This window comes from Oncorhynchus clarkii, chromosome 1 (genome assembly GCF_045791955.1).
Source record: "Oncorhynchus clarkii lewisi isolate Uvic-CL-2024 chromosome 1, UVic_Ocla_1.0, whole genome shotgun sequence".
NCBI lineage: Eukaryota > Metazoa > Chordata > Actinopteri > Salmoniformes > Salmonidae > Oncorhynchus > Oncorhynchus clarkii.
In genome coordinates, this window is record NC_092147.1 from 8,681,435 (window position 1) to 8,703,616 (window position 22,182).

At 43.5% G+C, this 22,182-nt stretch overlaps 2 protein-coding genes across 2 annotated transcripts in view; one reads left to right on the plus strand and one right to left on the minus strand.

The window, feature by feature from the left end:
- LOC139414968 (PEX5-related protein-like) overlaps positions 1 to 16,015 on the plus strand; it is a 199,280-nt gene extending 183,265 nt beyond the window's left edge. The window contains exons 13-16 of the mRNA XM_071162650.1: positions 10,307 to 10,469; positions 11,757 to 11,914; positions 12,242 to 13,723; positions 15,430 to 16,015. Coding sequence (XP_071018751.1) covers positions 10,307 to 10,469; positions 11,757 to 11,914; positions 12,242 to 12,443 — 523 coding nt within the window. The 3' untranslated portion in view covers positions 12,444 to 13,723; positions 15,430 to 16,015. The remainder of the gene's footprint in view (positions 1 to 10,306; positions 10,470 to 11,756; positions 11,915 to 12,241; positions 13,724 to 15,429) is intronic.
- A 3,927-nt stretch (positions 16,016 to 19,942) lies between these two features.
- The window catches only part of LOC139418726 (ubiquitin carboxyl-terminal hydrolase 13-like), a 42,184-nt gene continuing 39,944 nt past the window's right edge, over positions 19,943 to 22,182 (minus strand). The window contains exons 20-21 of the mRNA XM_071168421.1: positions 22,074 to 22,158; positions 19,943 to 21,640 (exon numbers count right to left, since the gene is read on the minus strand). Of these exons, the coding sequence (XP_071024522.1) occupies positions 21,544 to 21,640; positions 22,074 to 22,158 (182 nt within the window). The 3' untranslated portion in view covers positions 19,943 to 21,543. The remainder of the gene's footprint in view (positions 21,641 to 22,073; positions 22,159 to 22,182) is intronic.

The following is a 22,182-nucleotide window of genomic DNA, read 5'->3' on the forward strand; positions in this document are numbered from 1 at the left end:
AAGCTCTGTGACACGGCAGGGTCCACACATTCAGACTGCTCTTACTCCCTCATTTTTCAGAATACAAGCCTGAAACAATTTCTAAAGACTGTTGACATCTAGTGGAAGGCATAGGAACTGCAATTTGAGTCCTAATTCAATGGATACTGTAATGGCATTGAATAGAAAACTACAAAACAAAACAAAAAACGACTTCCTGAATGACATTTTCTTAGGTTTTTGCCTGCCAAATCAGTTCTGTTATACTCACAGACACTATTTTAACAGTTTTGGATACTTTAGAGTGTTTTCTATCCAAATATACCAGTTATATGCATATCATATCTTCTGGGCCCGAGTAGCAGGCAGTTTAATTTGAGAGATCTATCCGTAATAAAGAGATGCTCTGCTTTTTTGACACCACACTCCAAAAAGCAAGTTCTGCAGGCTCTAGTTTTGTCTAATCTTGATTATCGTCCAATAGTGTGGCCCAGTGCTGCAACAAAATACCTAGCTAAGCTGCAGCTGGCCCAGAACAAAGCGGCACGTTTTGCTCTTAATTGTAGTCAGAGGGCTAATAATAAAACTATGCATGCCAGACTCTCTTGGCTCAGAGTTGAGGAGAGACTGACTGCATCACTTTTTCTTTTGATAAGACACATTATTGTGTTGAAAATCCCAAATTCTTTGCAGAGTACCTTAAACACAGCTCTGACACACACACACTTATCCCACCAGACATGCCACCAGGGGTCTTTTCATAGTCCCTAAATCCAGAACAAATTCAAGAAAACGTACAGTATTATATAGAGCCCTTATTGCATGGAACTTCCTTCCATCTCATATTGCTCCAATAAACAGCAAAACTGGTGTCAAAAACAGATAAAGCAACACCTCACGGCACAACGCCTCTCCCCTATTTGACCTAGATAGTTTGTGTGTATGCATTGATATGTAGGCCAAGTGTGCCTTTTTAAAAATGTATGTAGTTCTGTCCTTGAGCTGTTCTTGCCTAATGATGTTCTGTATTATGTCGTTCTGTATTATGTCATTCTGTATTATGTTTTGTGTGGACCCCAGGAAGAGTAGCTGCTGCTTTTGCAACAGCTAATGGGGATCCTAATAAAATACCAAATACCAAATACCACAGGCCTTTTTGGGTTGGAGGGTTTGTATTTTGTCCTGTAGTTCATTCAATGTAATTGGAGAATCCAGAGTGTTCTGGTAGTCTTTAATAGTTGATTCTAAGTTTTGCTGTTTGTTTGTTTTGTTATAGAGACAAAAAGATTGGAGAAGTGGTTATCCATACATTTTTTTTTTGAGTTTTCCAATTTTCCCAGAAGTGGTTAGATTCATGGATTCTTCAATTACATTGAACAGATTTATAAAGTGCTGTTCCTTCTTCTTCAGTAGTGTATTTCTGTATTGTTTTAGTGATTCACCATAGTGAAGGTGTATTGTTTTAGTGATTCACCATAGTGAAGGTGTACTGTTTTAGTGATTCACCATAGTGAAGGTGTACTGTTTTAGTGATTCACCATAGTGAAGGTGTATTGTTCTAGTGATTCACCATAGTGAAGGCGTATTGTTTTAGTGATTCACCATAGTGAAGGTGTATTGTTTTAGTGATCCACCATAGTGAAGGTGTATTGTTTTAGTGATTCACCATAGTGAAAGTGTATTGTTTTAGTGATTCACCCTAGTGAAGGTGTATTGTTCTAGTGATTCACCATAGTGAAGGTGTATTGTTTTAGTGATTCACCATAGTGAAGGTGTATTGTTTTAGTGATTCACCATAGTGAAGGTGTACTGTTTTAGTGATTCACCATAGTGAAGGTGTATTGTTTTAGTGATTCACCATAGTGAAGGTGTATTGTTTTAGTGATTCACCATAGTGAAGGTGTATTGTTTTAGTGATTCACCATAGTGAAGGTGTATTGTTTTAGTGATTCACCATAGTGAAGGTGTATTGTTTTAGTGATTCACCATAGTGAAGGTGTATTGTTTTAGTGATTCACCATAGTGAAGGTGTATTGTTCTAGTGATTCACCATAGTGAAGGCATATTGTTTTAGGGATTAACCATAGTGAAGGTGTATTGTTTTAGTGATTCACCATAGTGAAGGCGTAGGCTCTGGGGGTTGGATATATACTTTTTAAAATTCTTAGAAGGGATTTAATTTGTTGTTGCCTATTTGTTGTTGCCATTATTTTCCTTCCATCTATACCATTTCTTCATATTATTCAGTTCCTTTGGCTTTGATGCCTCATGATTGAGCATAGCTCTGTTGAAGTGGAGTGTGATTTTGCTGCCCTCTGACAGTGGACTGACTGTGAACGCTTTGAGAGACTCTGGGTTTGAGGTCAGTGATAAAGTATACGACAGTACTACTGCCAAGAGATGAGCTATAGGTGTACCTACTGTAGGAGTCCCCTCGAACCTACCATTGACTATGTACATACCCAGCGTCCGACAGAGCTGCAGGAGTTGTGACCCGTTTTTTGTTGGTTATGTTGTCATAGTTGTGCCGAGGAGGGCATCAGGGGGAGGGAATGCTGCCACCTCCAGGCAGGTGTCTGTCCCCCTGTGTGCTGAGGGTGTCAGGTTCTTGTCCAGTTCTGGAATTTAGGTCACCACAGACTAGTACATGTCCCTGAGCCTGGAAATTGTTGATCTCTAGGATGGAGAAGCTGTCATTGTTAAAGTATGGGGATTCTATTGGGGGGGTGGGGATATAGGTAGCACACGTGGACATTTCTCTGTTGTGATAATTTCGTTATTCATTTCCAAATATAAAATGTTCCTGTTTTGACTAATTTAATAGAGAGGGTTAGGTCTGGTCTATAACAAATTAGCATAGCCCCTGAGTAATCTTCCCTGTTTCACACCTGGTAGTTTGGTGGATGGGACTACCAGCTCTCTGGGGAGCAACCAGTGGGTCCGGCTCCTTTATAACATGTTTCTTGTAGGATGACAATGTCTGTATTTCCAATTTCTTTGATGAAGTCTGGGTTCCTGCTCATTAGGTCAAAGGCAGATGACCTCAGACCTTGTATATATTCCAGGATGAGATAGTAAACGCTTTGTGTTCCATAGTGTCTTGTGTTGTTTTGTGGTTTAGGCCCCGGACCATCACAGTAGGTGTGAGCAGAGCATGTTGAGCATCTGTCACATACCTCTTAGGTCGCAGGATGGGGCTTGGGTGGGTGTAATAGTGGGGGTTGGGTGGGTGTAATAGTGGGGGTTGGGCCTTTTGCTTTGCTCACGGCCTGGGCATATGTCCTGCTGTCATGTTGAGGTCTTTGCTGCAGGGGTGAGGGGCATGGGGTGGGCAGAAGGGGCATAGGTCTGAGGGAGGCAATGATCAACAAGCAAGTTGACAGAACTTGAAGACTAAAAAAAAGAATAATGGGCAAATACTGTACAATGCAGATGTGTAAAGCTCTTAGAGACTATTATCCAAACAACTCATAGCTGTAATCGCTGCCAAATGTGATTATAATTTGTATTGAGTCAGGGGGTTGAATTTTTTTATTTATTTTTTATTTCACCTTTATTTAACCAGGTAGGCTAGTTGAAAACAAGTTCTCATTTACAACTGCGACCTGGCCAAGAATAAAGCAAAGCAGTTCGACACATACAACAACACAGACTTACACATGGAATAAACAAAACATATAGTCAATAATACAGTAGAAAAGTCTATATACAGTGAGTGCAAATGAGGTAAGATAAGGGAGGTATAAGGCAATAAATAGGCCATGGTGGCGAAGTAATTACAATATACCAAACAAACACTGGAATGATTGATGTGCAGAAGATGAATGTGCAAGTAGAGATACTGGGGTGCAAAGGAGCAAGATAAATAAATACAGTATGGGGATGAGGTAGTTGGATGGGTTATTTACAGATGGGCTATGTACAGGTGCAGGGATCTGTGAGCTGCTCTGACAGCTGGTGCTTAAAGCTTGTGAGGGAGATATGAGTCTCCAGCTTCAGTGATTTTTGCAGTTCGTTCCAGTCATTGGCAGCAGAGAACTGGAAGGAAAGGCTGCCAAAGGAGGAATTGACTTTGGGGGTGACTAGTGAGATATACTTGCTGGAGCGCGTGCTACGGATGGGTGCTGCTATGGTGACCAGTGAGCTGAGATAAGGCGGGGCTTTACCTAGCAGAGACTTGTTGATGACCTGGAGCCAGTGGGTTTGGCGACGAGTATGAAGCGAGGGCCAGCCAACGAGAGAGTACAGGTCTCAATGGTGAGTAGTATATGGGGCTTTGGTGACAAAACGGATGGGACTGTGATAGACTGCATCCAATTTGTTGAGTAGAGTGTTGGAGGCTATTTTGTAAATGACATTGCCGAAGTCGAGGATCGGTAGGATGGTCAGTTTTACGAGGGTATGTTTGGCAGCATGAGTGAAGGATGCTTTGTTGCAAAATAGGAAGCCGATTCTAGATTTAATTTTGGATTGGAGATGCTTAATGTGAGTCTGGAAGGAGAGTTTACAGTCTAACCAGACACCTAGGTATTCGTAGTTGTCCACATATTCTAAGTCAGAAACGTCCAGAATAGTGATTCGGGACGGGCGGGCAGAACCAGGCAGCGATCGGTTGAAGAGCATGCATTTAGTTTTACTTGCATTTAAGAGCAGTTGGAGGCAACGGAAGGAGTTAACAGTGTCCAAAGAAGGGCCAGAAGTTTACAGAATGGTGTCGCCTGTGTAGAGGTGGATTTGAGAATCACCAGCAGCAAGAGCGACATCATTGATGTATACAGAGAAGAGAGTCGGCCCGAGAATTGAACCCTGTGGCATCCCCATAGAGACTGCCAGAGGTCCAGACAATAGGCCCTCCAATTTGACACACTGAACTCTATCAGAGAAGTAATTGGTGAACCAGGTGAGGCACTCATTTGAGAAACCAAGGCTGTCGAGTCTGCCGATAAGAATGTAGTGATTGACAGAGTCGAAATGCCTTGGCCAGGTCGATGAATACGGCTGCACAGTAATGTCTCTTATCGATGGCGGTTATGATATCGTTTAGGACCTTGAACGTGGCTGAGGTGCACCCCTGACCAGCTCTGAAACCAGATTGCATAGCGGAGAAGGTACGGCGGGATTCGAAATGGTTGGTAATCTGTTTGTTAACTTGGCTTTCGAAGAACTTAGAAAGGCAGGGTAGGATAGGTCTGTAGCAGTTTGTGTCTAGAGTGTCTCCCCCTTTGAAGAGGGGGATGATCGCGGCAGCTTTCCAATCTTTGGGAATCTCAGACGATATGAAAGAGGTTGAACAGGCTAGTAATAGGGGTTATAGTGTGAATAGGGTGTGAATATAGTGTGAATAGGGTGTTGCCAGGGTTTGTTTGGTGTCCTATTAGCTGGTTGAGGTGTGGCTGGTGATGCTGTGGTCTGGGTGTAGGTCCTTTTGGCGTGGGTTCTCTCTATGCAGGTTCTTCAGGAGGGGGTCTGGCTGGTCTGGGCGGGGCGTCCGTTGCTCTGTTGCTCCTGTGTGAGGTGCTATGGCTACGGTTTAGGGTGACGTCCTTCAGGGTCCTGGCAAAAGTTGGGATTTCTGCTTTGTAGAGGTGGACCTGGTCATAAAGGCTGTTCAAGTCCAGGGTGGTGGGCCAGGTAGACATTGGGTTTTGAGGCACAGTCTCGTGAAATGCTTGCATTCACACACTGTATGGTGGCAGAGTGAACGTCTTTTCATGGTAGCAGGTTGGAGGTAACCTTTTCAATCACTCCCTTGAGTGCTGTGGCCACCCTTTCCTGCTGGGCCCTCAGGTCATTTGTGCCTGTGTTAATTATGATGTGGCTGGGGGACCCTAGTCTGTCCTCTGACAACAGCTCCAGGGCATGCCTTGTGTTTGGGAAAAAGTTTATCCTCTCGAATGTATTTGCCATTTGAGTCAATGAGGAGCACAATCTCTGGCTTTTGTGTGTCCTCAGTAGATGTGTGTGCGTTGTCAAGAGAGCTATCAGGGGAGCTGACAGGGGGGCTGTTAGGAGGGGGTGGGGTCTGTTGGGTTGGTGGGTCCTGTGTTGTGTGTCCCATTGTTGTGTTGTGGTCCGGGTCTGAGGTGGGCTGTTCTGCTGGATTCTCTGGGGGAGTGTCCTGCTCTCTGTCACACCTCAGGTTTCTCGCCTCTTCATTCAGTGCCATGTGTGCCTCTAAGTTCTCTCACCTCAGTCCGTAGAGCAGCCAGCTCTCCCAGACAGCCGTCCATCTCCACCTTCCGCCCGCCGGGTCTTGTTGAGGGGGGTGTTGGTCTGTTTTGTGGGTTTGTTCTGTCTGGATTTTGTGGACTAGCTCTCTGAGCTCCACCATGTCTCTCTCCAGCTCTGTGAATTTATCCCTCTCAATGATGGAGGAGCAGTGCAGTTGTGGGACCTAGGGTGTGACTATCCTTGTCTGCAGGACAGTTTGAAGAGGGTGGGGGAGTCGTCACCGAGAGAGAGCTTTTCCTGCTGTGCTTTCTCTTTGATCCCGTAAAAGTCCTGCTGGAACTGCATGAGGATGCCCTGCACCATTACTGTCCCAGACACATTGACAGAGGTTGTTTTAATTTCCTCAATGTCTAGTATTTTGAGTTTCCACCCTGGGCCAGTACTCTCTCTCTCTTGACATAGGGGTAGTGTGCTCTTATAGCACTGTGCCATGCCATGGGATGGTCTGTGTGGAACATTAAGTTGCTTACGTTCTCCTCTTTGTAGCGGTCAGCAAATAGTGTTGCTGGACTGTATTGTAATGACCTCTCTACAGGGACAAGCCATGGGGGCTTCAAAGGCCTCTGCATTTGGGTGGGAGGCGCTGTGAAACTCTCCTGCCATTGTTAGGCTCCAGAATTGTCACACCTCTCACTTCAGTGCTAATTGAAGTTGCAGCCAGGTCAGTTCTGTCCTAGCAGTTTGGTAGCTTAGTAGCCTTTTTATAACAAAATGATTCTCTCTCACGCTCTACTCTCAGTCCTGTGTGTCTCTACTCTCAGTCCAGTGTCTCTACTCTCAGTCCTGTGTGTCTTTACTCTCAGTCCAGTGTGTCTCTACTCTCTGTCCAGCGTGTCTCTACTCTCAGTCCAGTGTGTCTCTACTCTCAGTCCAGTGTCTCTACTCTCAGTCCTGTGTGTCTTTACTCTCAGTCCAGTGTGTCTCTACTCTCAGTCCAGTGTGTCTCTACTCTCAGTCCAGTGTCTCTACTCTCAGTCCAGTGTGTCGCTACTCTCAGACCAGGGTGTCTCTACTCTCAGTCCAGTGTGTCTCTACTCTCAGTCCAGTGTGTCTCTACTCTCAGTCCAGTGTGTCTCTACTCTCAGTCCAGTGTCTCTACTCTCTGCTCTCAGTCCAGTGTCTCTACTCTCTACTCTCAGTCCAGTGTGTCTCTACTCTCTGCTCTCAGTCCAGTGTGTCTCTACTCTCTGCTCTCAGTCCAGTGTGTCTCTGCTCTCAGTCCAGTGTGTCTCTACTCTCAGTCCAGTGTGTCTCTACTCTCAGTCCAGGGTGTCTCTACTCTCAGTCCAGTGTGTCTCTACTCTCAGTACAGTGTCTCTACTCTCAGTCCAGTGTCTTTACTCTCAGTCAGTCCAGTGTCTCTACTCTCAGACCAGGGTGTCTCTACTCTCAGTCCAGTGTCTCTACTCTCTGCTCTCAGTCCAGTGTCTTTACTCTCTACTCTCAGTCCAGTGTCTCTACTCTCAGACCAGGGTGTCTCTACTCTCAGTCCAGTGTGTCTCTACTCTCAGTCCAGTGTGTCTCTACTCTCAGTCCAGTGTGTCTCTACTCTCTGTCCAGTGTGTCTCTACTCTCAGTCCAGTGTGTCTCTACTCTCTGTCCAGTGTGTCTCTACTCTCAGTCCAGTGTGTCTCTACTCTCAGTCCAGTGTCTCTACTCTCAGTCCAGTGTCTCTACTCTCTGCTCTCAGTCCAGTGTCTCTACTCTCTACTCTCAGTCCAGTGTCTCTCCTCTCTACTCTCAGTCCAGTGTGTATCTACTCTCAGTCCAGTGTGTCTCTACTCTCAGTCCAGTGTCTCTACTCTCAGACCAGTGTCTCTACTCTCAGACAAGGGTGTCTCTACTCTCAGTCCAGGGTGTCTCTACTCTCAGTCCTGTGTGTCTCTACTCTCAGTCCTGTGTGTCTCTACTCTCAGTCCAGTGTGTCTCTACTCTCAGTCCAGTGTCTCTACTCTCAGTCCAGTGTCTCTACTCTCTGCTCTCAGTCCAGTGTCTCTACTCTCTACTCTCAGTCCAGTGTCTCTACTCTCTACTCTTAGTCCAGTGTGTCTCTACTCTCAGTCCAGTGTGTCTCTACTCTCAGTCCAGTGTGGCTCTACCCTCAGTCCAGTGTGTCTCTACTCTATACTCTAAGTCCAGTGTGTCTCTACTCTAAATCCAGTGTGTCTCTACTCTCTACTCTAAATCCAGTGTGTCTCTACTCTATACTCTCAGTCCAGGGTGTCTCTACTCTCAGTCCAGTGTGTCTCTACTCTCTACTCTCAGTCCAGTGTCTCTACTCTCTACTCTAAGTCCAGTGTGTCTCTACTCTCAGTCCAGTGTGTCTCTACTCTCAGTCCAGTGTCTCTACTCTCTGCTCTCAGTCCAGTGTCTCTACTCTCTACTCTCAGTCCTGTGTGTCTACTCTCTACTCTCAGTCCAGTGTGTCTCTACTCTCAGTCCAGTGTCTCTACTCTCAGTCCAGTGTGTCTCTACTCTCAGTCCAGTGTCTCTACTCTCAGTCCAGTGTCTCTACTCTCAGTCCAGTGTCTCTACTCTCAGTCCAGTGTGGCTCTACTCTCAGTCCAGTGTGTCTCTACTCTATACTCTCAGTCCAGTGTGTCTCTACTCTCTACTCTCAGTCCAGTGTCTCTACTCTCAGTCCAGTGTGTCTCTACTCTCAGTCCAGTGTCTCTACTCTCAGTCCAGTGTCTCTACTCTCAGTCCAGTGTGGCTCTACTCTCAGTCCAGTGTGTCTCTACTCTATACTCTCAGTCCAGTGCGTCTCTACTCTCTACTCTCAGTCCAGTGTCTCTACTCTCTGCTCTCAGTCCAGTGTGTGTCTACTCTCTACTCTCAGTCCAGTGTGTCTCTACTCTAAATCCAGTGTGTCTCTACTCTCTACTCTAAGTCCAGTGTGTCTCTACTCTCAGTCCAGTGTGTCTCTACTCTCAGTCCAGTGTCTCTACTCTCTACTCTAAGTCCAGTGTGTTTCTACTCTATACTCTAAGTCCAGGGTGTCTCTACTCTCAGTCCAGTGTCTCTACTCTCTGCTCTCAGTCCAGTGTCTCTACTCTCTACTCTAAGTCCAGTGTCTCTACTCTCAGTCCAGTGTCTCTACTCTCTATTCTCAGTCCAGTGTCTCTACTCTCTGCTCTCAGTCCAGTGTGTCTCTACTCTCAGTCCAGTGTCTCTACTCTCTGCTCTCAGTCCAGTGTGTCTCTACTCTCAGTCCAGTGTGTCTCTACTCTCAGTCCAGTGTCTCTGCTCTCAGTCCAGTGTGTCTCTACTCTCTACTCTCTGCTCTCAGTCACTCTGCTCTCAGTCATACTCTCTACTCTCAGTCCAGTGTGTCTCTACTCTCAGTCCAGTGTGTCTCTACTCTCATGTCAGTGTCTCTGCTCTCAGTCCAGTGTGTCTCTACTCTCTACTCTCTGCTCTCAGTCTAGTGTCTCTACTCTCTACTCTCAGTCCTGTGTGTCTACTCTCTACTCTCAGTCCAGTGTGTCTCTACTCTCTATAGACTCTCAGTCCAGTGTCTCTACTCTCTATAGACTCTCAGTCCAGTGTGTCTGCGCTCTACTCTCAGTCCAGTGTGTCTCTACTCTCTATAGACTCTAAGTCCAGTGTGTCTCTACTCTCTATAGACTCTAAGTCCAGGGTGTCTGCGCTCTACTCTCAGTCCAGTGTGTCTCTACTCTCTATAGACTCTCAGTCCAGTGTGTCTCTACTCTCTATAGACTAAGTCCAGTGTGTCTCTACTCTCTATAGACTCTAAGTCCAGTGTGTCTCTACTCTCTATAGACTCTCAGTCCAGTGTGTCTCTACTCTCTATAGACTCTAAGTCCAATGTGTCTGCGCTCTACTCTTAGTTCAGTGTGTCTCTACTCTCTATGGACTCTCAGTCCAGTGTGTCTCTACTCTCTATAGAATCTCGGTCCAGTGTGTCTCTACTCTCTATAGACTCTAAGTCCAGTGTGTCTGCGCTCTACTCTTAGTTCAGTGTGTCTCTACTCTCTATGGACTCTCAGTCCAGTGTGTCTCTACTCTCTATAGAATCTCGGTCCAGTGTGTCTCTACTCTCTATAGACTCTAAGTCCAGTGTGTCTGCCCACAGCTCTCTACTGCCTGAGGTGAAGGATCTGTTTCTGGAGGCAGCCCAGCACAACAGGGACACCGACCCGGACCTGCAGACGGGCCTGGGTGTGTTGTTCAACATTAGCGCAGAGTTCAACAAAGCTGTGGAGGCCTTCAATGCTGCCTTGACGGTGCGGCCAGAGGTAAGACGGCAGTGTAAACACAAAAACACTGATTGTCGATCTGACTGAGACGCACTGTACTGTCTCACAACACTGAAACACTGCATCTCACTGAGCCGCACCGTACTGTCTCACAACACTGAAACACTGCATCTCACTGAGCCGCACCGTACTGTCTCACAACACTGAAACACTGCATCTCACTGAGACGCACCGTACTGTCTCACAACACTGAAACACTGCATCTCACTGAGACGCACCGTACTGTCTCACAACACTGAAACACTGCATCCAAACTGGAGAGCTTTGAGCTGAGAAATCCAGTTTCATGAACTCCCATCTGATTCACCCCCCCCCCCCTGCACTAGTATCTGCCTGGTGCAGCTTCAACCACTATCCTTTAACCCTGTTCCACAGCAGTGGCTGCTAAATCCACCCCCTCTACATTTGACTTGGTAATGCCCTCTCCCCTGCTGATAACTTAGTGCTGAATACAAGTGGAGATCATGATAGCTTGCTGCTTCGCACAAAAGGCTTGCTGCACCGTATCCCTGTATATGTTGATCTGCCCCCAGGTGGGACACACACAACCATGGAGTCAAGGACGGACGTAGTGATGTAACCGAACCATTCTCAAATGATCCTTGGAACTTAAGCCTTGCTTAGTTTTCACAGGGTGTTTTTTCACAGGGTGTTTTTTTCACAGGGTGTTTTTTTCACAGGGTGTGTTTTCACAGGGTGTTTTTTTCACAGGGTGTGTTTTCACAGGGTGTTTTTTTCACAGGGTGTGTTTTCACAGGGTGTTTTTTTCACAGGGTGTGTTTTCACAGGGTGTTTTTTTCACAGGGTGTGTTTTCACAGAGTGATAAAAAGTGTGTAAAAACTCCATCACACCACAGTACCTACATTACAGTCATTAACACACAAAAGATACAGGGGAATAACTCGCAAATGATGCACTCCTCTCATACATGTTATATTGTGTACATTCCAAGGATGCCGTTTTTAATCGCAGACAAAATTCTACTTCATTTTATTTGCAAATCTTCTCTACCAAAGCAGGCACTGTTCCTTTCTGATTGGACTTCCCATTACAGTACACAACAATTAAAGCATTAGCAGTAGCATCTGATGGAAAACAATAAAAAATCACACCCCACTAACCTTCCAACAAACATCTCAGTCGACAGTGGCTGGGTTCACAGACCGCAAACTGTCTGAAACCAAATGTCAAAACCAACCACTATCCTACATGTCACCATTCTGTTCCTCCGGCTTTGACTCCTACCCACTGTATGACCCCTCCAGGACTACCTGCTGTGGAACCGCCTGGGGGCCACGCTGGCTAACGGGGACCGCAGCGAGGAGGCGGTAGAGGCCTACACCCGAGCCCTGGAGCTCCAGCCGGGCTTCATTAGATCCCGTTACAACCTGGGCATCAGCTGCATCAACCTAGGAGCACACCGGTGGGTGAGCAGGGGGTTGGGGGGGTGGGGGTGGAGAAGGGTCTAACTAAGAGCCAGCTGGTGCTCTCTAAACTCAGCAGAGGGCTTTGAGTTTCTGCTCTGGTGGAGTCAGTGGAGTGAGGTGAGGTGGGGACACATTGAGCCTAATAATGCCATCTCTTACAGTTCAACCAACTATAATGTTACAAGTAACAGCAAAGTCTCTGTTTGAAAACTTATCAAACACATCGGGCCTGAACCTAGTAACAGTCGCTTTAATGTAGGTCATCATGATAGCAAACTAATCACATGGTTCTCCAACGGTCAAACCTTCCCTTTGTCTTTTAGGGAGGCGGCCAGTAACTTCCTAACAGCCCTGAGTCTGCAGAGGAAGAGCCGTAGTCAGCAGCTCTCGCAACAGGTCATGTCGGGGAACATCTGGGCCGCCCTGCGGATAGCCCTCTCCATGATGGACCAGCCGGAGCTCTTCCAGGCAGCCAACATCGGAGACTTGGACCTCCTCATGAAAGCCTTCAACCTGGACATGTGAGTGGAGATGGGCCTTGGAGACAAGTCTCTACTCTCCTACCAACAGGCCTTGGAGACAAGTCTCTACTCTCCTACCAACAGGCCTTGGAGACAAGTCTCTACTCTCCTACCAACAGGCATTGGAGACAAGTCTCTACTCTCCTACCAACAGGCCTTGGAGACGAGTCTCTTCTCTCCTACCAACAGGCCTTGGAGACGAGTCTCTTCTCTCCTACCAACAGGCCTGGGAGAAGAGTCTCTACACTCCTACCAACAGGCCTGGGAGAAGAGTCTCTACACTCCTACCAACAGGCCTGGGAGAAGAGTCTCTACACTCCTATCAACAGGCCTGGGTGAAGAGTCTCTACACTCCTATCAACAGGCCTGGGAGAAGAGTCTCTACACTCCTACCAAATGCCAAAAACCCAAAGTGTACAGTTGGAAAGAGCTGTTTTGTCCAGTTAATGATGAGTGTGTGGTCTATTTTGGCGAGCACTACAACATCTTTACTACTCCTCAGTACCTCTGCAGTCTTCTTGAGTACTGCATGTGCTCGAAGAGTCTATTTTGCGATGGATTTGCACTGCAATTTGTGATTTCCCCGAAGAGCACAAGGACGGGCAAAGACTGTACAAGTAATGCCTTAGAGAACACAGTAATTAAAACTAACTCATTGGAACTGAGCAAGAGAGAGAAAGAGAAATACTGAGAATGCTTTTGCTGAACAGTGTTGAGGTTTGACAAGAACGGTTTCCTCATCCAGATACTTTTAGAGTGTCCGGATTATCACACTGACCTAAAGGAAGGATTTAGTGAGTAAAATCAATAAAGACTACACCATAAGCCGTGGGACTCGGAGACAGTTTTCAGCAGAGAATCAATATTCTTTTTTGGGGGGGTTGGTTTTTATCCTCTTTTCTGTGAGGAACAACACTGCATGGAAACTAAAGCATGTTCCTAAATGGATTCGGTGGCACTTGCCTGAACCTAAAAGCTAAGAACTTTTTTTCCTTACTTGGGACTCTGCACTTTGAAAAACAAACAGATAATTTCCTCTTACAGACAGATTGTAAAAGCATTATCGTAAACGCATGCTAAAACGAAATTGATTTACACTATTTTTATGGCAACCAATGTAAGCCATTTTCAGATTCATTTTTTGACTTCCTCGAATACCTGACATCCTCCGAATTCTTCACGTTTTGTGGTGTTTCCAGCTCCTCATTTCACTTTACCCTAACTGGTTTGAGAGAAGCACACATTAGCTGGACAAGATGGACCTGTATTTTTCACTCAGAGCTGGTAATGTACTTCACACGTGTCAGAAAACACTTCCTGTTGAATCTGTTCATGTTGGTGGTGATGGCTGGGATGACCTTTAAAACTATACACTCATGTCACATGACTAATGACTAAATCGAAGGATTAAGCGTGGTAGGGAATGGATTTTAGAGGCCTTACACTCTTTTCTAGAATACAGAATCTTTATGTGTAATATGCTGTATTGTTTATCAAAGGCAGCACAAAGGTCAATTTGTTAAAGGTTATAAAACATGACATCAGCTCATGTCAGCTCACTGACTTGCCTAGTTAAATAAGGGTTAAATAAAATAAAAAAAATTAAAAAAATGTCAACGTCAGCTTTACCTAGTTCACACATTGACATATCAACATGTTCCCATACAAGCATTTTATGTAGGAGGTTCTTTGCTATACTAATGAATGTCATACATAAACACAGTAACAAAGTGTTACCAAAATATTCCCCTAAAATAAAGCCAAAAGAACTATATCCTCTTATGAGAGACTACTACTCTACAAGATCCCTACTATGAGAGAATTCTACTCTAAACACTATCCCTTTAAGTGTGCTTAGTCGCTAGATGGCTTAGTAGTGTGCTTAGTCGCTAGATGGCTGAGTAGTGTGCTTAGTCGCTAGATGGCTGAGTAGTGTGCTTAGTCGCTAGATGGCTGAGTAGTGTGCTTAGTCGCTAGATGGCTGAGTAGTGTGCTTAGTCGCTAGATGGCTGAGTAGTGTGCTTAGTCGCTAGATGGCTGAGTAGTCTAGAAGCGTCACAGATGTTAGTTTGCAAGTCACTCTGGAAAACACATGCCACCATCATATCCACCACGGTACTGTAGCAAGACAACCACTGTACTGTAGCATTGCACTGGCATGCTAACCTGTCCGGCCTACTGTTCGACCGAACAAATGTGTTTGATTCAAGGATCCTATGCAAAAGGTCAAGTTTTATACTGCCATTTTTAATTATACAATGTCCCTGCCTGAGTCAATGGCCCTGCCTGAATCAATGGACCAAAAGGAAAAGTCTATCTTTGCTTTGAGAGAATGCTATCAGGGTCTGGCAGAGACACCATCGCCATGACAATTAATCTCCCAAAAATTGTACCGCTTTGATGTCATGCATGGTTTGTATCAGCCAAGGGGATTGGGGAAATCTATCAGAAGACAACAAAAAAACAACAACAAAAAATTGGCCAGTTGTTGCTTTATGACTAAGAACTTTTCATTCTCCATTTAAGTTTATGGGTATTTAGGGAAAGGTTTGGCTCGTTAGCAGAAATATATTAGACGTTATTTAGAAAGAAAGTCAATGGGGCGAATAATTCCATGCAGACGAGAACACATGGAAACTGCCATTCACACTAGCCAAAGCCTTCAGGTTTAGTAACCTTGGTGTGTGAAAAGGTGGTTAATTTCATTTCAAACTCATCTCCACACATTCGGTTGAGGCTGGCTTGTAGAGAGTGGTGGGGGGGCTGTAATGTCAGATTCATGTTCTACTACTGCCATCTGCTGAAAATGTACTTTGAATTTATCCTAAAGACGTTCTTGTTATGCCACCATACCCAAATTCAAGTTTACAGAGTGGTCCCCTTGCTGGGTAAATGTAATTGAAAAACAGATGAATTTCAGTATTTTTTTGTATTGAATCTATTCCACTCAAATGATCTGAAAACGTAATGAATATTATTTTTCCACACAGGGAAATGGTTGGAACAGTCCAGTAGCAAACGCAAGACGAGGAAAACAGAGAAGTCTTTTGTGTATGGAATCACTGTTGAAAACATCAAGGAGCCAGAGCCAACTGCAGAGACACAGCACATATGTGCACGCTGCTGGCAATCTGCATAGGAGGTTAGCTTTGAAGACCAGAAAACACATTGCGGACTGTACAACGTCAAAGGCAACTGGGCCAACACGTTATGGCATCCTTCCATTTATTCATTCATTTAGTCTGTTGCCCAACTACCCCAACAAGATGATATTCCTTCACTCCCACCCAGCGAGCAAAGGCGGTTGAGATCTAGTTGTAACGATCATGATTGACTACGTCTTAGTGAGTCATAGAACGACGGCTGACAACTCTACACTGTAGATTTATATGGAAAATAGTATTGAGAACAGAATTGTTTTTATTCCAAAGTGCATAATTTACAGAAAATGTTTTCTGTCCCCATGCCTCCTAGTTGCCCTTTACTGTCAGCAGCATATACACTGTAGTACAATGCTGAACCAGGATTTACTGTATCAAGTGATTTCTTCAAAATCACTCTGATTTCTTATGGTCTAGTAAGCCTGTGCTTTTTGAACAAACATAATGTAGTTATGTAGAAGATTAAATTATTTTTTTAACAGTTTTTGAATTATTGGATTACCAACTATATATATATATATATATATATTACTGTAGAATTTATATTGATGTGTGTTGAGTTAGGATGCCCGATGACAAAGTACCTTTTCTAGAACAGTTGACCTTCTCAGGTGTGATGACCTAGCTACACCCAACATACTCCAGGTTGAATGCATGCTAGATCTTCTATGCTTTATTTTGAATGATCTTATATTTTCATGCATGCAGGGCTTTTCTTTCCCCTAATTCTAAAAACAAAATATAGCATGATGTTACATAGCAATATTTTTCCAATCCACTTTTAAAACGTCTTAATTTTATGAAATGTAACATACCTATTGTATATTGTGCACAACATACAATAACAAAACATTTGCAGTGAATCTGGAGAGAAACCAAAAGTAGTGCTCTCTAACTGATTACCGAGTGCAGGTCTCGGCCCACACGCCAACCGTTTGGCTAAAGGGTTTCGGATCCTCTCAGGCGTGTATACAACTGAATGACCACAACGCTTCCTGCTCAGTGTAATAGCATTAAGTCCTACAATTTTCAATAATTTCTCTGTGTCTCGTGTACGATACATTTCATTGTACCTTGCTGGTTTACTCTGGTTTGTTTCTATAGCTGATATACAAGTATGAATAGATCTATTAATATTTTTGATGCCTTAAAAAAAATTAAATACTTTACAGTGTACCAACAATGCATAATAAATACTCTCCCGATGTACCTAAAACACTAGTCAAGCATCAACACCTTTCAGACATATGATATGAAAGTTGTCTTTTAAAATAAACTTGTAATATATTCAAAGTGTCTCTTTATATTTGTTTTTTAATATATATTTTATCATCGCATCGACTGCATGTCTACCAACGTGTATGCATTACATTGTTTGGTACTTTATACTGCAACTCTCCTTTCCTACTAAATCACAACCACCTCATTTATAATAAAACAGTACTCAGTTAAAAATTTTACATGAAATGCATGCTATTCTACTGTTTATGAAGTAAAGAACTGGAGAAAACAAGAAATTGGACCCCTTGAAGAATTGTCATCATGATGAACCATAAACATGCTTGTTTCTCACTGATGATACACTGTGTCAAGTGTCCAAAATGTCAAGAAATATGCAGTTTATTTGACAGTACCAGCAGATATATTGTTGTGATAACCATGTATTCACATATTCCATTACAATAGTGATATCCCAAACAATATTTGGATAAATACATACATTACAAAAGTCTACTTTAAATAATCCCTTCGGGGAATCTGTATGTAATGAAAACTACAGAATTGGCCAAAAGAAAGGAAAAGGAGTAAAAACAGGCGAAGTACCATTGACCATTTAGTTAAATTAGAAAACACACAAGTACAATTGTACAATCCAAATGACTGAATGTCAACTTTTAGTGCACATGCGGACAGTACGAAGGCGTTTTGTGACACAAAAGGTGAACCGTTAGTTACCATTCACAACCTCGGGAGATAGAGCGAGTGGTGGAGAGGGAGAGACAGAGATGATGGAGGGCTGAAGGGGGGAAAAAAAGGCAGAAGACGAGGGCCTAGATTTAAAATCAGATCAACACTGCATAGCTGGCGTTTTGGCCATGTCGGAGGTGTAACTGTATCAGAGCTGGCAAACCGGTGAGCAAGCGGCTCGTGTGGTCATTGTCACGAAGCCACACCCATTCGCGTTAAAGTTCACAATGAGAAAGCAAGCCTAGGCTATATAGAAATAATGACTCAAATTTAAAATCATATTATGGAATAATGCGGATTTCTATCAGCCTAATTGAGGTGTAGGTTACAACACACATTCCAGTATTCATCGGATTATTACTAATGCGACACGGTGCATCTAATGGCAATGTCCACGATCGGTTTAACGCCGGGAGACGTTTGCAGATTTGACAGCGCCAACGCAGTTACACCTCCGACATCGCCTAAATAAAAACAATGAAACTGCTATTCAGTTGTCGGTTATTGCGGGTTAAGGCAGAACTGATAGAATCTAGCCCCAGACATCCTACAAAACAAATCTATCCACTGTAAATGGAGAGCGAGAAGGTGAGAGGTCACCCTGCCAGCCTAAAAGAGGATGAGTGCCAAGGTGGGAGGAGCCCCTGTAGAGGACAAATGTAAAGAACTAGAATGCATAGAACACCCTCCCTCAGCAATCAGATGTGGAGGCAGGTGGCCTAGTGGTTAGAGCGTTAGACTAGTAACTGGAAGGTTGCAAGATCAAATCCCCGAGCTGACGAGGTAAAACTCTGTCGTTCTGCCCCTGAACAGGCAGTTAACCCACTGTTCCTAGGCCATCATTGAAAATAAGAATTTGTTCTTAACTGACTTTCCTAGTCAAATAAAAAATACCTTCGGCAGTGAAGTAGGCCTGGTTATACAAAGGGCCACTAGGACCCTTGGCAATCTACATGGAAAAGAGGAGGGATTCACTCTATACATTCTATCTCTATAAGAAAAACAATCACGTGTGGAAGGGAGATTGCAGTAACACAAAGACTTACATAGAGACCATGAAGAATCCCCACTGCACAGCAGTACACAACAGCAAATTATCAAGGAGTGTCCTGACAAGGATGGGAGATCTTGAGGGAGAGGGGGAATTGTAATCTTCTCCCAAAGGCTCTAGTAAATCAAAACCATTTTCTGGGTTCCTGGTGTGGGTCCAAAAACATGATTCATCCTGCACAGCAAGAAAGTATGTTTGACTTTTTATGCAGTTTTAGTTTCTTTCATATCACATTGAAACCCTTCGTGTTGTGGAGTGCTTTAATTTAATTGAGAAGTATTAAAATGCAAAAAAAATCATGTTGAATTTTTCAAGAAACCTGCCCCAGGTAAGTATTCTTTGATTGGCTAGTTCCCCAGGTAAGTATTTTGATTGAATAGTGCCCCAGGTAAGTATTCTTTGATTGGCTAGTTCCCCAGGTAAGTATTTTGATTGAATAGTGCCCCAGGTAAGTATTCTTTGATTGGCTAGTTCCCCAGGTAAGTATTTTGATTGAATAGTGCCCCAGGTAAGTATTCTTTGATTGAATAGTACCCCAGGTAAGTATTTTGACTGGCTAGTTCCCCAGGTAAGTATTTTGATTGAATAGTGCCCCAGGTAAGTATTCTTTGATTGAATAGTACCCCAGGTAAGTATTTTGCTTGAATAGTGCCCCAGGTAAGTATTATTTGATTGGCTAGTGTCCCAGGTAATTATTCTTAGAAAGAAAAAAAAAATATGAGAGGGTTTTTGATATGTAACATTGCACTCCACTACCTTGTCGATATGTAATGAACTGTAGGCAACACTTTGTTTGTACAACTACGCCTGCCGACAAACTGTCTTTGATAGAGTGGCTGTATAGGCTCAGGAGAAGAAGACATCCTAGTGACTCGGTGCATGAGCAGAGAGTCTTTGAGCAAATGGTGAATACAGTATCAATAGATACACAAGGGTTGGTGACTATGCGTCAGTGAGGTCTTTGATATGTGATAGATTTGAGCATTAAAGCTGAAGATAGGTTTTGGTTGCAGTGAGCACCATAAGGAATACATTCAGGACTGCACCACGTCATAAAAGCACGAGAACGCATTCTGAAACAAGCGGTAGATCACAACCTACAGTACATGGTGTATTCTCAAGAGATGAGATTCCATCCCAGTGCATATTGCTATAATAATAACGTAACACAAGTTGGATGTGTTCAGATGCATACCATTCTGCATTTAAAAAGATGGTGGAGTATCGAATATGAATACAAAACTAGGTAACATTTAAGGACTACCATAACGGGCAAAAGTTTACCTCATGAGTTAGTGTGTTGTCTGTCCTTCCACAAAAAAATTTAATCAAATTAGGCGAGCAACCAAAGTGGATCTCCTTAGAATACTGTATACAAAATATTTCTAGATATTATGCAAAACTGGGGTGGGCCTTTTATCTAAAAGATTAAAATAAAATAACAATTCTGCATTGCTAGTCACCATGGCCAATCTGATCTGAGGAAAACGGCAATCCAAGGCATGTTTCACTTATGTGTAGAATTATATGTGAAGCAACAACGGTATGAATACGGTACGAGTAAATCGCAACATGGTCTGAAAATAAAACACATTCAGCCCACGGCTTTTACCACATTCAAGAGAAGCGAATACATCAGTTTGTGGTATTTGAGCCAAGGTAGCTGCTATGCTAGTGCTCTGTTTCTCTGTTAATTAAAAGCAAGGATATAAAATAATCTGTTCGAAAAGTGCTTTCAGATTTCAATAAAAACAACATTCTGTTCTCGTGGGAAATTAAATCAACTTGACTCAACTTGATTCGTCCAATTGTTACCGTTTCTCCTCTGAATCCCAGAGAAACCAGGATGTCATATGCAAGTCAAAACCAGACAGATATGTGACTATTATGACACCATCAGTACGTACATCGGACTCTCCAATAAGGATATTACATATTCCTGGGTTCCCATGTGTAAGTGTTCATCATAGACGAGAGCGTTTTTTCAAATGTGTTTCCTTATTCTGAAACTTGCTTATGCTGCCAATTTCTCTGCATTCAATGCCATTATGTTTCTATCCTGCGTCACACGTTAAAGGAAAATATCACTAAGAAAACTGTTTTAGTATTCGTTGCATTACGCCACATTTGATACATTCCCAAAATGTTTTGTATTTCCGCGATCAAGCTTTCAAGATCTAGAACTGTCAAAACACAGTATGATGCGTTTTTTCATCATGATTTGTCCTAAATAAAAATGTATCAACCCCTACAAAAATTTCCATTAATTATAATCCACACAATTCACATTTCCTGTTGCTACAGGATTATTTTCCTGCTGTGGTCAAATTAAGATCCTACATCTGTACATGCAAAGCTCCTAGCAGCATTGAGCAGCATTGTGATGTTTTTGTTGAGTTTCGCTTCAGAGAGTTTTAGTTCCTGGCAGTGATGCGTGACCACTTCAGGACCATGCTCCACGTTTATAAAACGTAGCACTTCATTAATAAAAATACTGGCACAGTAGCTGAAGGCATAGAAAATGAATAGCACGATCTGATAGGCTAATACTATAGGTGTAGAGCACTCCAATAACAAGAATTGCACACATCCCTCTGTACCAACACCGTAGACAAAATAACATGTTTCAATACACAAAAGCACACGATTTTCACCGTGACATACAAAAAATACCCACATTGCTTTCCCTTTTTTTTGACTGCACTTGAAGTATGGAAGCATTTTCCTGTTGCTCTTGAGTGACTTGGATGAGTTGAGTGGGTTCCTTTGTGTCATGGCTGGTCTGAGGTGTTTCCATGGTTTCCACTGATGTCATTGTTGTCCTCTGTTTTCCAGGCTGTGGTTCTCTAAGGTTGGAGGGGTGAGTGGAGGGGGTTCTAGTAGCTAGACAGCTGACGGTAAAGGGGGGGGGGGGGGGGGTAGGTCTAGCAGCTAGACAGACGACGGTAAAAGTAGATGTAGCCCAAGTCTTTTGGAGGCCTTTCTGACAAACACACTTTATGGTCATTGAAGATCACCCATCTGACGTAGGGGGGAGAATAAAGCATAGGTAACACATTGTGTTAAATCCTCATCTTATACGTTTAGTTTCGTCTTGATTTCTACATGCCATATTGTAGATTACAAAATGATCTAACCAGTCTCTTAGGACAGCGTTTCCCAAACTGGTCTGTGAGGATCACTGGTCAAGCAAAGATAATACTTGATTGACTCCAAATATAGCAAACGTGATTCAACTCGTCAACTAATGATCATGCCCTTGATTAGTTGAATCAGGAGTGCTAGTGTTGGAATAGATCAAATATGATGCAAACGGCTGGTGGTCCCAAAGGACTAGTTCGGGAAAACAGTCTGTTTAAATCACTCATTTGAAATCCTTCATTGTGAAAGAGATTGTGGTTTAAAATCATCTAGCAGAGATCAATGGAGAGTATGTAAACTGTGACGGACTTACCTTCCTTCCTTCTTGATATGACATACATAACGACCAGACATAGTGGACGCTCCCATGTGGCTGATGAAAGCAAAAAGCTCGTAACCTGTAAAACAGGAAGTCAAATCAA